General features: G+C 40.2%; 1 protein-coding gene across 6 annotated transcripts in view; it reads left to right on the top strand.

Moving 5' to 3' along the window:
* Window positions 1–16233, top strand: part of MDM4 (MDM4 regulator of p53) — a 55182-nt gene extending 38949 nt beyond the window's left edge. For 4 of the 6 annotated variants that reach the window (XR_012091206.1, XM_007988800.3, XM_007988799.3 and 1 more), the window contains 4 exons: window positions 1095–1255; window positions 2834–2983; window positions 5081–5161; window positions 7411–10141. Coding sequence is in view for 3 of the 6 variants with exons in the window: in XM_007988800.3 (XP_007986991.1) it covers window positions 1095–1255; window positions 2834–2983; window positions 5081–5161; window positions 7411–7980 (962 nt within the window). In the remaining 3 variants the exon portion in view is untranslated. Of the gene's footprint in view, window positions 1–1094; window positions 1256–2833; window positions 2984–5080; window positions 5162–7410; window positions 10142–10445 lie in introns of those variants that run through there. The other 2 variants (XR_012091205.1, XM_073011579.1) reach the window with 2 other exon arrangements.
* The last annotated feature ends 1487 nt before the right edge of the window (window positions 16234–17720 follow it).

Below are 17720 nucleotides of genomic sequence, written 5' to 3'. Positions count from 1 at the left end.
ATATGGACCATTTTAAGAATTTGGTTTCTGATATTTTCAATAATGAATAAGTAGAAACATAATTGAAGTTTCCCTGGCCACAGATAAGCCTTTTAGTCAGCAATATTGACATAATTTATAAGTAAATAGGGTAACCTTATGTTTTGGCAAGGACCCACGTATTGCAGAAATTCTTTCACCATATGTACTTCAGGACACATTAATGCCCATGGTTGCTTTGGGCAGGCCTGATGTATTGGGAAGACATAGAAGAGAATGAGAAAGTAAGAAAGGAGCAGCAGAGCACAACAAAAGACTGGAGTCTGGGAAAGAAAAGAATATCATGTGATAACAACAGACTTATGTTATTAGCAGCCCTCAGTGTCATTCAGATGTACAACGTGAGATCTTTTACTTGAAATAATGTGGGGTCTTAGTATTTGTGGTATGTCTAGATACTTAGCTCTAAGAGCCCATTGATCCAGCAAGGGCGTATGTACGTGTTTGGACAACCTAGAGTTTAGTATTTTATAGTGGTTGTTACCCACTAAAACATACGAATTATTGAGAAATGACTCAGAATATGTGGTATCAGTGAGATGGCCTGGACAACCTTGTGATCACCTATTATGGTTTGTATTGCCTTGCTTTGATCTTAAGGGTTAGACCACTATGTTACCATCATTTGCATTGCTATTAATCAAACTATTATCAGGCACTATGTACTAGAGCAAGTAATTCTATAGTTTATACATGGTAGGAGTGTTTAAAATGCCAGTAAATGACCATTTAGAAATTCTTTTAGAACAAGGTCATTGTTCAGATGCTTTTAGAGTCTTTTTTTTTTCCTGTCTTCTCATAGAAGACAATGCTTTTAGAGTTTAGACTTGATAAACGATGATCTACTTGTAGTGTCATTACTTGCTAATGAAGCCTAAACAAGGGAGGAGATTTGAGCTCTGCCACTAAGACAGATACTTGATTTCTGGTTCTTCCTTTCTTTGAACAGGAATTTCTTTTTACCTGTTTGATAAAGAAGTTTTAAGTATTTTAAAGATAGTCTTGGTTATTACGTATTGTGCATAGTTATCATCCTTTTCATTTGACTTCTACAGATGGAGACTTAATTGAAAATTTAACCCAAAATGAGACATCTAGGCTGGACCTTGGATTTGAGGAGTGGGATGTAGCTGGCCTGCCTTGGTGGTTTTTAGGAAACTTGAGAAGCAACTATACACCTAGAAGTAATGGCTCAACTGATTTACAAACAAATCAGGTAAATTTCACGTTTGAAGGGGAGTGTTTTTTTTTTCTTTTGAAAGGGTAACATTCTTGGTTACTCTTGACCACACATTATATTCTCTAAGAATTCTTACTCCTATAGCGTTAAATACCATCTGTATGCATGTGATACCCAAATCTGTATCTCTAGTCCTTACCTCTTCCCTAAATGCCCAACTTCAGTTTCCAGATGCCTATTGAACAGCTCTACTTAGAGGATTTGACATTGAACAATTTCAAAATGGAGCTTTTGGCTGTGCGTAGTGGCTCATGCCTGTAATCTCTGGGAGTCTCAGCCTATAACACTGGGAGGCCGAGACAGGAGGATTGCTTGAGCCCAGAAGTTTGAGACCAGCCTGGGCAACATAGATGCCATCTTTACAAAAAATAAAAATTAGCCAGGCATGGTGGCATGTACCTGTTTTACTATAGTAATAACTGATTCAGCCCCCTCCTTCCTCACTTCCTGTCATTCTTCTTGTTCACTACATGTGTTTTGGATATACCAGGCTCCTTTCTGACCCTGTAGCCCAAAATTCCTTCCTTCCTCAGGCACCTTAAGTTTGTTCTTTACTCTTTCTGGAACTCTCTTCCCCCATATTATTTCTTTGCCTTCTCATGATTTAGGACTCAACTCAAATGTAATTTCTTCAAAGAGGTCGTTCCTGGCCCCTAAGGCTATTACGTTACACAGTTCCAGTAGGTTCCATTCACTTTTTGTTTTGGAGCTGTGTAGTTGTAGGTGGTGGCCCTGCAAAACCATCCCCTAGTTAAAATAGCCTCCTCTCTAGCCACTCTTCTCTTTTATCCTATTTTATTCTCCATAGCACTTCTCACTTTGTAAAAATATTGCTATATTTTCTATGTGTGTTGTCTGTTTACCACTGAAATGTAAGGCCAGAGCTTTTGTATTGTTCACCACTTTTTCCATTACCTAGTACCTAGAACAGTATGTGGCACATAATAGGTATTCAGTGAGTATTTGTTTAATAAATGAATGAGTGTATAACAGTGGCAAAATAATAAATTGTCTCTCATGAATGTTGTAGAAAAGCATGTCATGAAATACTCATAGATGAATGCAGAAAGAAAGTTCTATATGGAGTTCAGAAAGTGTCAGGACAAAAGGTTTGGGTGACCATCAGTATTTCTCATATTTCTTTAATAAGCATCCTTGACATTTTAAGGGAAAGAATATTTCAGAACTAATGGAATGTTTTCTAGCTTCTTAGAGTGTCACCTGTAGAAGGGAATTTAGGGAACAGATTCTATTTGCTTGAGCAACTACAAGTCCTTACCTTTTAAACTCTTCAGTACTGTTTCTCAGGTGTTATACCTGATTGAGTGTTAAAAGAGGAAAGTCCATGCCTGGCACTATTATATCCATCCATTAGTTTATCCATAGTAGGTGTCAAGTAGATACGTGTTGAATGAATACATGTCCACTGAATAAAGGCAAGATGTTCTTTGGTGATGTAGTGTGACGACATTGAGTTTTGGGTTCATTTGTGTTGTTTCAACATGTCTGATAAACCTCTGAATACAGAAACTCATGTTTGTTTTTTTCTATTAGGATGTGGGTACTGCCATTGTTTCAGATACTACAGATGACTTGTGGTTTTTGAATGAGTCAGTATCAGAGCAGTTAGGTGTTGGAATAAAAGTTGAAGCTGCTGATACTGAACAAACAAGTGAAGAAGTAGGGAAAGTAAGCGACAAAAAGGTATGTTGTGGAAAAATTCCATGTTGATTCTGTTTGTGTGCTCATAGTATAATCTGTTCAGATCTCTTTGTATCTCTTTGTACAACAGATTGCTTACATAATCCCCTTTTTAACTTTAATTAATTTTTCAATGCAATTTTAAGATTCACATTAAGTGTTAAGTTAACCAGGGCTGCCTTAAAAGCCCCTACTTAGTCAAAAGCAGTAAGCTATTCTTTTTTTCCCCTGCTTATAGCAACTAGCTATCTTTTTTCTCCCTTTGCTAACAAGGTAAGGTGCTAATCAAGCTTGTCCAACCCACAGCCTGTGAACCACATGCGGCCCAGAACAGCTTTGAATCAACACAAATTCATAAATTTTTAAAAACATTCTGAGTTTTCTTGTGATTTTTTTTTTTCCTTTTAGCCCATCAGTAATCATTAGTGTTAGTGTATTTTATGTGTGACCCAAGACAGTTCTTCCAGTGTGACCCAGGGAAGCCAAAAGATTGGATCTCTCTGTTCTAAATGAACAGCAGTCTGTAGGAGAAAACTTATTTCTTGGAAATCGTGATAGCTTCCATAGCCATTTTATACCTAAATGGAAAGATAAGATTATTTCTTTGTAGCTATTTTAGAGTTAAAATAGTAGAAAAGAGGGGAGATTGAACTCTGAGTACACATGGTATGTACTCATGAAGTACTCATACATATAGTATGTACTCATGTACAGATGAAGAGTCATATAGGCAACTTGCTCAAGACTCAGAAGAAATTGGGGAGGAGATCCAGTGGCCAGGGTGTAGAAGAGTGCTGGTAAACATCCATTGAATAAATACAGCAAAGAAAACTAAACCTAAATTGGGTCATCTTATTTATTTATTTAAGGGATTTTCATAGGAATTTTGAGTTCCTGAAGGATACCCTAGTATATTCGTTGTAGTCAAACGGTGCTTGGGTTCTCTTAGACCAGTTATATGGGTAGCATTAGAAGGAATGCAGGTGGCTTGAATTAAGACAAAAGTGACATTTGGAAACTTTATTTTTGAGATGGGATCTCACTGTTTTGCACAACCTGGTCTTAAACTTCTTAGCTCAAGTGGTTCTTCCACTTCAGCCTCCCAAGTAGTTGGGGTCACAGGCATGTGCAACCATACCTGGCCTAGGAAACTTGAGAGAGATGGGACTTAAAATACTTGACCATTTTTGAGAAGGTTGCTGTACAGAGGTTCATAATGGTTTCATAATTGGTTTTATTCCTTTTATTGGACCACAAAACTAGGGCTTTAAATTTTTAAATTCTAAATTTTAAAATTTAAAACACTCCTCACTTTCGAAATGGACTTTTTTTGTTTGTTTCTGTTTATATGGGCATGTTTTTATAGGACAGCCAGAGTATCACATAACTGGTTTTACTTTTGAATGTGAAAAGTAAAATTTTAAAATATTTTGTTACATTTTTCCTGTCTGCTTAGATAAAAATTTTCATGTTTAACAATTTGGAGCTTTTCTACTCTGAAGTTATTTATTTATTTATTTATTTATTTTTAAATTGTTGAGAGACAAGCTCTTACTCTGTCACCCAGGCTGGAGTGCAGTGGTGAGATCATAGCTTACTGCAAGCTGGAACTCTTGGGTTCAAGCAGTTCTCTTGTCTCAGCCCCGAAGTAGCTGGGACTACAGGTGTGCACCACCACACCTGGCTAATTTTTAAAATTTTTTGTAGAGACAGGGTCTTGCTTTCTTGCCTAGGCCAGTTTCAAACTCCTGGGCTCAAGCGATCCTCCTGCCTTGGCCTCCCAAAGTGCTGAAATTATAGGAACCTGGCTGTAAAATAGCCACTATGCCCAGCTATTTTCTCTAAAGTCATAAATATGGGCATCTTCTCTCTAATGAATGCAAAATTTATTTGGTAACCCTTCTGGGTGCTTTTCTCTCGTTTATGCCAACTAGATGTACAGAATAATGTGTTTGGTCTTGCATTTAAGCTGTCTCCTTAAGTGCTAGAGATAGGAGCAGAATGTGAGTTTTAAATTGAAGCAGTTGTCTTTTTTGCTTTTAGGTAATTAGCTTCATCTGAAACAAGTAAACATTACTAATGAGATTTTTGCCTTCACAGGTGATTGAAATGGGAAAAAATGATGACCTTGAGGACTCTAAGTCCTTAAGTGATGATACTGATGTAGAAGTTACCTCTGAGGTATGAATCTCTAGCTAAAGTTATTTTGCACCAGCCCCATCTTCAGATGATGTAATCCCAGCAGTTCATTTGTGTTGAAGAGTGCTGCTTTTCCCCCCATTTCTGTCTCCCTTGCATAGTTGCTAAGTGATGTTGATTTGTTTATGTCTTTTAAGAGGTTTTTATTAGAACTTAAGAAGAGAAAGGGATAATTTGATCTTAACCTCTCCCTACCTTGAAAAGGATAAGATAAATGCCTCTGTGTGCCTTTCTCCCTGCCATCAAATCTCTTTGGAGACACAAAGTTATTCAAAATAGTCCTGCCCTGCTTTCCCTGACTCAACACCTCTCTGCAATCCAAAGACAGACCTATAGGCTATCTAAAATTATTTGTTGAGTATAAAAATAATATTGTCATTGTTTTCTTAAAAAGAAGCAAATGGAAAACAGCTTCATTTCCACACAGATTAGTATTGATGGAGGACTATTAAAGAAGATTTGATATTCCGCTCTTAGGTTAATAGGGATGGATTTTTCACTAGTTGACAACTGAAGTCTAGACCTAAATGTATACCTTGCTTTTTTCTTGCTATTTCCCCATGTTTCTTTTAGTCTTGCCACAGGTAACACACTATGGGAAAAAGGTTGGTGGAGGAAGGGTAAGAAGGGGATTTTACATTTTGCTGCTTGAAAAGAGAAACATTTTTAGGTTGTTCCTGGTGTTGATCCTTCCCCTAATCCCATCACACCACTGTTGACCATTATGGTAGTTCATTGCCAATTATCTGTGTGTAGCTTAGTAATAAAGTGAAATATATTGGTCCAGTAAGTGTTCTTGACCATAATACAAATAACAGAGATAAAAGTTTCCATCTGTTTTTTTGAGATGGAGTTTCACTCTTGTTGCCAAGGTTGGAGTGCAGTGGCACAATCTCGGCTCACTGCAACCTCCGCCTCCCAGGTGCAAGTGATTCCCCTGCCTCAGCCTCCCGAGTAGCTGAGATTACAGGCATGTGCTACCACGCCCGGCTAATTTTGTATTTTTAGTAGAGATGAGGATCTCCATGTTGGTCAGGCTGGTCTCGAACTTCCGACCTCAGGTGATCCGCCTGCCTTGGCCTCCCAAAGTGCTGGGGTTATAGGCATGAGCCACCACTCCTGGCCATGTTTCCATCTTAATCAGACTTCTGTGACTACTTGGGCACAGAAAACCTATTAAGCAAATGGACTGTATTTCATCAAATCAAAGATGCCATTGAATTTAATAAGCCCTATTTTATGTCCTACTAAGAAAAAGTGGTGTAATTTAAACTATGGCACACCATCAGTCACGAATTCCAAATCTTTACAAAGTTCCTTGGATTATTTGTATAGCATTTTAAATGAGATTGGAAGCTCTTAGACTGGCAAGAGTGTTTTGAGGCCGTCTGGAGTCAGTTTAACACATGGTTGTGCCCTGGCCTCTCAGTTTGGACAATTGAGTTATGACTTCTAGACTTAAAGTGCTTGGCCTTTGACCTGAAAGTAATCAAGTTCAGCTTATGTGAAATCATTGATCCTGTCAGAGTCAGGCAGTTAACCACATTAAATATTCTTACTTGTTCTTACATTAAATATTCTTACTTGTTTTGTAGCTATTTTTGAATTAAGCAAAGCATTTAAAATTGATTGAGATCTAGTATCTCCTAATTTGAATATGGAAAAGTAGGGAAAAATTACTTGGCATTCAAGGACAAGAACATTTATTTTTCAGAGGGCATGATTTAGGCATGCAATTATACCTATAATCCTGGGTACAATGAGAGAGCATGAGTAAATTTAGTAGTTTTCAAATCTCATCTGTTTTAGCTGTCTTTTTTGCCAAATTTTATAACATTTGCTATTAGTGTAGAAAACAATGACAGTCTTCGTTCTTCAGCCTCTTGCCCGATAAAGGAGTAAGTTGTGCAAAAAAAAGTAACTCCAAAGAAGCCCATAAGGTACAGCAGACAATGTAAATTTCACTGAGATGAGGTAGAAAGCCAGAATAATTTAACTTTCTTAAAGATAGCTATATCAGATTTTGGCTCGAATATAGCAGTTGTGGCACTATTGGTATAAAACTTCCAAAGACTTTCCTTCATGTGGCTATAGAATTTGTTCAAATCCTAGGCTAGATCACTGGTGTGAAATAGCTTCGTGAGAGGATGTGAATGAATTTGGCCTCCTTTCCTTTTTCTCAGCATCATATTAACCCCCTGAGTATTAATTGGCTTCACTTGTCTTTGTAGGATGAGTGGCAGTGTACTGAATGCAAGAAATTTAACTCTCCAAGCAAGAGGTACTGTTTTCGTTGTTGGGCCTTGAGGAAGGATTGGTATTCAGATTGTTCAAAGTTAACCCATTCTCTCTCCACATCTGATATCACTGCCATACCTGAAAAGGAAAATGAAGGAAATGATGTCCCTGATTGTCGAAGAACCATTTCGGCTCCCGTCGTTAGGCCTAAAGATGTGTATATAAAGAAAGAAAACTCCAAACTTTTTGATCCTTGCAACTCGGTGGAATTCTTGGATTTGGCTCACAGTTCTGAAAGCCAAGAGACCATCTCAAGCACGGGAGAACAGTTAGATAACCTTTCTGAACAGAGAACAGATACAGAAAACATGGAGGATTGCCAGAACCTCTTGAAGCCGTGTAGCTTATGTGAGAAAAGACCACGAGACGGGAACATTATTCATGGGAGGACGGGCCATCTTGTCACTTGTTTTCACTGTGCCAGAAGACTAAAGAAGGCTGGGGCTTCATGCCCTATTTGCAAGAAAGAGATTCAGCTGGTTATTAAGGTTTTTATAGCATAATGGTAGTATAACATAAAAATGCGTTTCTTCAATTCACTTACACATTGTTTGAAAATCAGTCCTTTATTTAATTTTATTTCCTACCTGTCAGAATGTTCTTAGGCATCAAAATCCGAGGTAGCTGTAGGAAAAATACTGGAGCTAACAGTGAAGAACAGAAGTAATCTGATTAGTCAAATTATGAAGTGCCGTGGATTACTTTATGCAGCAGTCAGGTACATAGGTAGGTGAACCCAAAAGAAAAACTCTTGAAAAACAAGAGATTTCTTCCATGCACATTTACAGTGTTGAGGTATAATTAACATGATAAAGTGTTTCCTTGTAACGAGTTGTAGAAATCTGAGTAACCACCCAAAAAAAGCAATAGAATGTTTCTGTCACCCCACAATACTCCCTTCTGCCCCTTTTCAGACAGTCCTTCAGCTATTTCAAGGCTCTCACCCTAGATTAGTTTTTTTTTGCACTTTTTTTTTCGAGGATATAGGGGAGGTGTGGGGTGACAGGGTCTGTCTTGTTCTGTCTCCCAGGCTGAAGTGCAGTGCAGTGGTATGATCATGGCTCACTGCAGCCTTGGTCTCCTGGGAATAAGTGGTCTTCCCACTTCAGCCTCCTGAATAGCTGAGACTGTAGACTAGCATAACCACACTGGCTAATTTTTTGTGGAGATGAAGTCCCACTGTGTTGCCCAGGCTGGTCTCGAACTCCTGGGCTCAAACAGTCGTTCCGCCTCAGCCTTCCAAAGTGCTGAGATTATAGTCATGAGCCACCTAGTCTGGCCCTTTTGCAAGACTTTAATCCGACATCTAAATTTTTGAAATTTAAGTACTTACAAAGGATATACTATCCAACATATTGCATATTATATATGTGCTTTAAAGATTTTTTTTTTTTTTTTTTTGAGAGACAGGGTCTCACTGTGTCATCCAAGCTGGAGTGCAGTGGTGCAAACATGGCTCACCTCCTGGGCTCAAGTGATCTCCAGCTTCAGCTTCCCTCATAGGCATTTACTGTCTCACCCAGTTAATTAAAAAAATTTGTAGACAGCGTCCCATTATGTTGCCCAGGCTGGTCTTGAACTCCTGGGTTTAAGTGATTCCCCTGCCTTAGCCTCCCAAAGTATTGGGCTTATAGCCATAAGCCACTATGCTTGGCTTAAAGATATTTTTATGAAAGCCCTGGGACAGATTTAGCTGATTATAGAAAAAGTCCTGTCATATAAACTGGCAAAGCCTGTTCTCAGTTTAATTAGCCAAATCAGACTTAACTTCAGTCAGAACATGTCTTGGTTTTCATTCAGATAAATGCACAAACATACTTCTCCAGCGCAGCCTTCAGAAGGATCAGTTCCTTTTTTTTTTTTTTTTTCCTTTCTAGACAGGATCTTGCTCTGTCGCCTAGGCTGGAGTGCACTGGCACAATCACAGTTCACTGCAGCCTCGACCTCCCAGATCCAAGCAGTCCTCCCACCTAAGCCTCCCAAGTAGCTGGGACTATAGGCACGTGCCACCATGCCCAGCTGATTTTTGTATTTTTTGTACAGATAACATTTTGCCATGTTGCCCAGGCTGGCCCCAAACTCCTAGCCTCAAGCAACTCTCCTGCCTCAGCCTCTCAAAGTACTAGGATTATAGTCCTGAGCTACTGCCCCCTACCCTCTTTGCCTCTTAGGAGTCATTTAGATTTTTTTTTAATCCTTTTGTTTAGTGCCTCTGGAGCTGCTTGCACCATCTTTAAGTTGGTTTCCATAGAGCTATGCATGTATCCTTACCCCATGGGAAAATGTTGGTGTATTCTCAAGGGTATGCATGTGTCATTTTGGAGACCAAGGCCCTAGAACTGTCAAACTTAAGGATCATAAAAATCACGAGGGTTGCTTGTTAAAAATGCCCAAACCCCCCGAGACTGATCCCTGAGATCTGGACCAGGAATTTGCATTTGAACAAGTGTTTCTGGAATCTCTATGCAAGTTTTATACAGAACATGCTTTTGGAATTCTTGCCTTAGACAAGAGTGTCCAATCTTTTGGCTTCCCTGGTCCACATTGGAAGAAGAAGAATTGTCTTGGACCACACATAAAATACACTAACACTAGCAATAGCTGATGAGCTTAAAAAAAAAAAAAATTGTGGGCCAGGTATAGTGGCTCATGTCTGTAATCTTAGCACTTTGGGAGGCTGAGGCGGGTGAATCACCTGAGGTCGGGAGTTCGAGACCAGCCTGACCAACACAGAGAAACCCCATCTCTACTAAAAATACAAAAAATTAGCCGGGCATGGTGGCACATGCCTGTAGTCCCAGCTACTCAGGAGGCTGAGGCAGGAGAATTGCTTGAACCTGGGAGGTGGAGGTTGCAGTGAGCTGAGATTGCGCCATTACACCCCAGCCTGGGCAACAATAGCGAAACTCTGTCTCAGAAAAAAAAAAAATCTCATAATGTTGTTGTTGTTTTTGTTTGTTTGTTTTAGAGACGGCATCTCACTCTGTTGCCCAGGCTAGAGTGCAATGGCACGATCTCTGCTCACCGCAACCTCTGCCTCCTGGGTTCAAGTGATTCTCCTGCCTCAGCCTCCCAAGCAGCTGGGACTACAGGCATATACCACCATGCCCGGCTAATTTTTGTATTTTTAGCAGAGATGGGATTTCACTATGTTGGCCAGGCTGGTCTCAAACTCCTGACCTCATGACCCACACCCCTCGGCCTCCCGAAGTGCTGGGATTATAGGCGTGAGCCACCGCACCCAGCCAAGTTATAATTTTTAATAAAACTTAAGAATAAGCGTTTTACTTATGTTTATAGATATTTGATCTTAATTTGGCACATCATTGCCCACGAAAGAATCCTCTTATGCTACTCAGCTTTACACTCCTGTTCCTGCTTGCTCACCAGGGTTTTTCACTGCTTCTGTTAGCAGTAAGTACTTAGACGATCCTAAGCTATGTTCTTGAGCCGAATTTCATCTTCACTTGTAGGAAACTTTATTTCTTTTTTTTTTTTAATTTGAGATGGAGTTTTGCTCTTGTCGCCCAGGCTGGAGTGCAGTGGAGTGCTTGGCTCACTGCAACCTCCGCCTCCCAGTTTCAGATGATTCTCCTGCCTTAGCCTCCCAAGTAGCTGGGATTACAGGTGTGCACCACCATGTCTGGCTAATTTCATATTTTTAGTAGAGATGGTTCCACCATGTTGGTCAGGCTGGTCTCGAACTCCTGACCTCAGGTCATCCACCCACCTTGGCCTCGCAAAGTGCTGGGATTACAGGTGTGAGCCACAGTGCCCAGCTTAAACTGTTTTCGTGATCTGTTTTTGATTTTGTTCTTTTTTCCTTGCCACTGCGGTACAGATTTTTTTTACTCACTGCCACTAAACTAAAGCAAGGCATAGTTTATATGTGAAGTGTTCAGAGTTTACTGCTATAAGGAAACTTCCTAATACTGACATTCACCTTTTAGCTGTAGTTATTGGGACCATGTGCTCTGGTTTTCTGGAGACTGCCAGTTTGCTCCCTTCTGCATCCCACCTGGTTTGTTTCTGTCTGTCCCCTTTCACTTTCAAATGTCTTCATTTGGATGTTAAATTATATGGTCACCTAGTTATAGGTAAGCCATGCTCGAGTTGAAATCTTGATGGTGAGGAAAGATCTGTGTCATTGGAGCTCATTGTTTCTGCTGCAATGTGCCATAGACTATGAATAATGAAATCATACCACATTACCATCAGAATTCTTGTTTTAGTTGTCATTTAAATTAATATTTATGGTTGTTATCTTGGGCAAAAAGTTTAGAGCAGAGATGACAAATCATTAGAACAACGATGAATTTCAGTATTATGGCTAAAAAGTTCCTCTGTCTCAATATTAACTCACTCTCCTTGCAGTGTACTTAACAGTAATTGGTATGCTTTTTAATTTAATGCTTAAATCAGACTTTATAAAAATCTTAAACCAGGCCTTTAATATGGTATGCCATTTCGCCAGTCTACCAATGGAATAGTATGGGCTTCTAATCCTAGGCTTGTACAATGGATTGAAGTTGAGCCATGCCAGTCTCTGCACTGCCACTAATTTGTGTAATACAAGATTGAGTCACTGCCAAGCATTTGAAATATGCGGTTGTGTTTTAATTATAATTTATGTATAGTTAGATGTATGTAATGCATTGTGTGATATTATTTGGTTTGTAAGAATTTATTTTTAAGGGTCACGGCCATTTGTAATATTTTTGTGTGTGTAAATTCAATGCAATGTTGGCTCCCTTGAAAAGTCACTGATATATTGGTGCATGTTCTTCTGTTCCATAATACAAAGCTATGTAATGTTACCTCTTGACTCACTTTTGAAAGGAAGACAATTGTTAATGAGATATTTGAATTTTTTCCCCTCAGAATTATGTGAATTTCTGATATATGGCTTTAGATACTGTGAATCTGTTTTCCATTTAGTCAGTTATCTGCTTAAATTGTTCAGAATTACATCCTAAGGAGCAGTTTGTTCTGATGGTTCTCCCACTCATGAGTGTGCATGTGTGCAAGCACGTTTTGATCCTGATGCTACCTTTGCTAAAAATGGCTGTAGATTAGGAACTAGCTATGTTTTTAGAATCTGCACTTCAAAGATAAAGGAACCAGTAAGCTCTCTCATGTACCGAACCTGAAATGTATAGTGTTTACAAATGTCTGGAATTTTGCACTGCCATAGGGAATGTTAAGGTTACTTGGCTGGAATTTATCAGACTGTGAGTAAACAAGTTGAAGTTTAGCAGATGAGGGGGAATATTGAGGCCCCTAAGGCTAAACAAAATAATCAGTGTCTGAGATAGTGGCTGATGTGGCTCCCCAGGCCTAATTTGGGAACAGTTTTTCCTGATTGCTTTGAGAAGTACTTTGTGTTGACAGAAATTTTCATTTTGCTTGCCATTGCTATATTCTCCCTTTATAGGAGCCACCGGGCTTCTTTGCTTTTGTGGGAAATGTCCCATTAGCATTTCAGATCTTTTGATATGCACTAATGCTGTTATTGGTAATGCTGTTATTGGTGAATATAGCATAGTTAAATAAACTGTTACAGTAAATCTACACTTGGATTTACTGCACCTCTACCAATAGCCTTTTGAATGACTGAAAGTGTTACAGAAAAAGAGGCATGTCTGCAGAAAGAGGTAGCTAATATTTTTTGGTATTTTATCTGAAATCCAATACGCTGCTTCCCTACAGGTTGTTTTCCTTCTTACGATCCTCATTGAATCCCCTCTGGGAGCACAGGACAGTTAGTAGAACTCTCCATTTCTTTTCTTTTCTTTCTTTTTTTTTTTTTTTTAAAGATGGTGTCTCTCTCTGTCGCCCAGGCTGGAGCGCAGTGGCGTGATCTCGGCTCACTGCAACCTCTGCCTCCTGGGTTCATGCCATTCTCCGGCCTCAGCCTCCCTAGTAGCTGGGACTACAGGTGCTCACCACCACGCCCAGCCAAGTTTTGTATTTTTAGTGGAAACAGGGTTTCACCGGATTAGCCAGGATGGTCTTGATCTCCTGACTTTGTGATCCGCCCGCCTCAGCCTCCCAAAGTGCTGGGATTACAGGCATGAGCCACCACGCCTGGCCGGAACTCCATTTCTTAAGGTGAAGAGGGTCAAGGATACCTAAAAAGGGTCAAATAATGCTAGAAGAGCAATTCTTCTTTCAGAGCAGTTGCTGTAATTTGGCAAATGCTTTATCGAAGATTGATATTAGGTTAGGGGCGGTGACTCAATGCCTGTAATCCCAGCACTTTAGGAGGCCAAGGTGGGTGGATTGCCTGAGCTCAAGAGTTCGAGACCAGTCTGACCAGTATGGTGAAACCCTGTCTCTACTAAAAATACAAAAATTAGCTGGTTGCGGTGGTGTGTACATGTAGTCCCAGCTACTCAGGAGGTTGAGACAGAAGAATCACTTGAATCTGAGAATCACTTGAATCACAATCTCTGGCTTGCAGTGAGCCAAGACCGCACCACTGCGCTCCTGCCTGGGCGACAGAGCGAGACTCAGTCTCAAAAAAAAAGAAAAAAGAAAATTGACATTTATCATTATAACAGCTATCTGAAGGCATTTTTTTTTTTAACAGTCAAGTACTGATATCAACAGACAAATATTTCTGATCAGATAGTCCCTGTCAACAGAGTAGCAAATGTGGTTTCATAAAGTGGGAAGAAAACAGCATGTTAAAATAACTTTTTGGGAGACTGATTTGAGTAATAATAAAACTCTGGTCTCCCTTAGAAAAAACCCTTTCTTCCACCTTTACTGTGTCATTTGTATCCCCTTAGTTCAAAGTTGTTATCTTATTTCTGGATATTGCTTTTATACCAAAGACCCTTATCAGTCCTTGTAACTACAGTATCTTTAGATAAGATTCCTCTTCCCAGGGAAAGAGGGAATGTTTCTGTTGCAGAGTTAGGCAGTAGATGGGAAGCTGTGATGGCAGAGCTACTATCTAATAAAGTGACAACTCGTAGTTGAGGCTTCCTTTTTGTGTGTGATGGGGGATGGGGAAGTTAGCTCCCCTGTTGCCTCAGCACTAAGAAATTGAGGTCAGGCCAGGCGCAGTGGCTCACTTCTGTTATCCCAGCACTTGGGCGGCCAAAATGGGCAGATTGCTTGAGCTCAGGAGCTCAAGACCAGCCTGGGCAACATGGCGAAACCCTGTTTCTACCAAAAATACAAAAAATAACTGGGCATGGTGGGTGCACGCTGCTTGTCCCAGCTACTTAGGAAGCTGAGGTGGGAGGATCGCTTGAGCCTCGGAGGTGGAGGTTGCAGTGAGCTGAGATGGCACCACTGCAATCCAAAGTGGGTGACAGAGACCCTGTCTCAAAGAAATTGAGGCCAGGCTTCCTTCTAACATGATTATTTTTTTCTCTGTAGTTTGCCTCATTTTTTCACTTCCTTTTCAATGAGAATCGAAGTGTTTCTTTTGGGGTTTTTTCTTCCCCCTTTAAAAATCAACAGGAAATATTTCAAAGGATGGATGAAATGCTTGGCTTCCTCAGCACTTGGCAAGGTAGACCTCATAGCAACCTCTGAATATGACTTTCTTTAGTCTCTAGCTGTGCACTATTAAGTGCCTCTTGGGGTGGAGGTAGAGTAAGTATTGAGTGCCAGTCTTGACCTCCATATGCCTCAGTTTTTCGTATCTATAAAAAGCAGTACACATACCTACCCTTCTACCTCATAGTTTGTTGCTGGGATTCAATATGGGAGAGCAACTTTGAAGCCTATTAATATCCTTGAAGAGATCTAAGAACTATTATGCTCTTGGTGTACCAAGCTCTGGGTATATATTCAGAATACCTCATGTTCTGGAAGCTGAGCACAAGCTCTCCTTTATTGCCTGCCTGGCAGAGCCTGTTTGCTTACTGCAAGCCCTTTTACCCATGCTTCTAGTTTAGGTATTCTTTCTTTGATATGAGACTCTTGACTAGAAAAGAGTTCTTTCTCTAGGTGTTCTGAGAGAAGTTTGTAAATTTGGATAGTACATTCTATCCTGATAAAACCATCTTGCTGTGGTCTTGATGTACAAAACTTTTTTCTTTTCTTTTCTTTTTTTTTTTGAGACAGTCTCAGTCTGTCGCCCAGGCTGGAGTGCAGTGGCGTGATCTTGGCTCACTGTAAGCCTCTTGGGTTCAAGCGATTCTCCTGCCTCAGCCTCTCAAGTAGCTGGGACTACAGGCACGCACCATCACACCTGGCTAATTTTTGTATATTTAGTAGAGAAAGGGTTTCACCATGTTGGTGAGGCTGGTCTCGAACTCCTGACCTCAGGCGATCTGCCTGTCTTGGCCTCCCAAAGTACTGGGATTACAGGTGTGAGCCACCATGCCTGGCCCAAAATGTCTCTTTCTACATACACTTGAGTAGGTGGCATAAAATGCACTGCCCATATATAGAAAACATGCAATTTTCCAGATGTTTCCGATCAGAGAGTCACAATCGAGCAGCAAATGTGGTTTCATAAAGTGGGAAGAAAGTGGCAATTTAAAATAACTTTTTGGGAGACTGAATTGAGTAATAATAAAACTTCAGTCTCTCACGAAAAAAAATAATAATAATAACCTTTCAAATGTGGCCAGCTCACTAAATGAGGAAAGAGGAAGGCATTTTCTGCATTCTTGCCTAGTTTTCTTTATAAGCGCCATGAAATTAATAGCTGTCTTTCTGGTGTTTGCACTATGTAATGCTTTTAATACTTTTTAATTGTGCTTTTTTGTGTATTAAATGTTTTTCCTTTTGCCGTTGTGTGTTGTCATTATTTGTGAAATAGGTAATTTTGTGTATATACAGTTAAATCTCATTGCTATTCTATCTTTTGGTCTGATAGACCAAAGATATAACAGAAAATTACTTCTGTTACTTCTTTGGGGGAAGTTAATGGACTTAAAATCAGCAGCATTGGATATTTTTCCCCACTTACCTTTTAGAGCAGTTGCCATGTTTATTTTCAGGGTCCCAGTCCTAAAGAAATCCATCAAATTTTAGAGTATTTTCTAACATTGAGCTTGTGGTTTTAAATTGTGGCTAGTATGAGGTACTGAGGGTTTGTCACATCATACGCATTAATCAGTTGGTATGCCTAGCATCTGCTAGGGTCTCTACTGGTGGTTCTTAAACTTTTGGGGATTATAGTCCTCCTTGAAAAGCTAATGAATCTCATGAAACCTCTTTTTATAAGTAGCACAATATTAAACATCAATTTCAGGGCTTCATTGAAGCCACTGATCCATGACCCTCAGGTTCTGTTCTTTGGAGAGATACCAAAGAAGAGTGAATGGGCTACAAAGCTTGGTAGCACATAGGCTTTTCGAAAGGTCATTCACTTGCAGCTAAAGCCATTAAGGTGAGGGAAACATCTGGCTAGTTGTCCTGAGCTTCGATGGGGGCTGGATTACCATATAGTTGGTGCAGATTGGTGTGAACTGTATAGTTCTTGGGGCACTCTTCATAGGCTGCCATATAAATGGTGTCCTTTGGAGATATGTAATATAGATCTGAGGAGGCCTTGGGGATGGGGTGGGGTGATACTGGACACATGGTAACTTTTTTTTTGAGACAGGGTCTTGTTTTGTCACCCAGGCTGAAGTGCAGTGGCGAGAGGTTCACAGCAGCCTTGATCTCCTGGCTGAAGCGATCCAGCCATCTCAGCCCCCCGAGTAGCTGAGACCACAGGCATGCACCACCATGTCTGGCTGGATTTTTTGTGTTTGAAGAGATGGGGTTTTGCCTTGTTGCCCAGGCTGGTCTCGAACTCCTGGGCCCAAGTAATCACCCACCTCAGCCTCCCAAAGTGCTGGGTTTACAGGTGCGAGCCACCGTACCGGGCCCCCAGTATTTTTAAAATGAAAACAAGGAGCATTAGAAACAATAATGAGACCAGCTTCTTTGTCTACTTAAGCCTTTTCACATTTTGTACATGACCTCTATAAGGTACTCTAATGCAATTTCAACTGCATAACATGTTTCCTGGGGTTTTCCATCCTGCTCACCTTGAGTTCCTGGTGCTGTAGATGTATCATCTTTGTTGAATATATTTTTGATACTAGAGGAAGAAGGCAAGCGGAAACTGGTAACTGAGCTTACAGAGTATTGCAGTTTTTTTTGAAGACAAGGTCTCGCTTTGTACCCCAGGCTGGAGTGCAGTGATGCAATTGACTCATCAGAGCCTCAGCCTTTTAGACTCAAGTGATGAGTCCTCCTCAGCCTCCTGAGTAATTGGGACCAC

Source organism: Chlorocebus sabaeus, chromosome 25, assembly GCF_047675955.1.
Source record: "Chlorocebus sabaeus isolate Y175 chromosome 25, mChlSab1.0.hap1, whole genome shotgun sequence".
Taxonomy (NCBI): Eukaryota; Metazoa; Chordata; class Mammalia; order Primates; family Cercopithecidae; genus Chlorocebus; species Chlorocebus sabaeus.
This window is presented reverse-complemented; position numbering and strand designations above follow the sequence as displayed.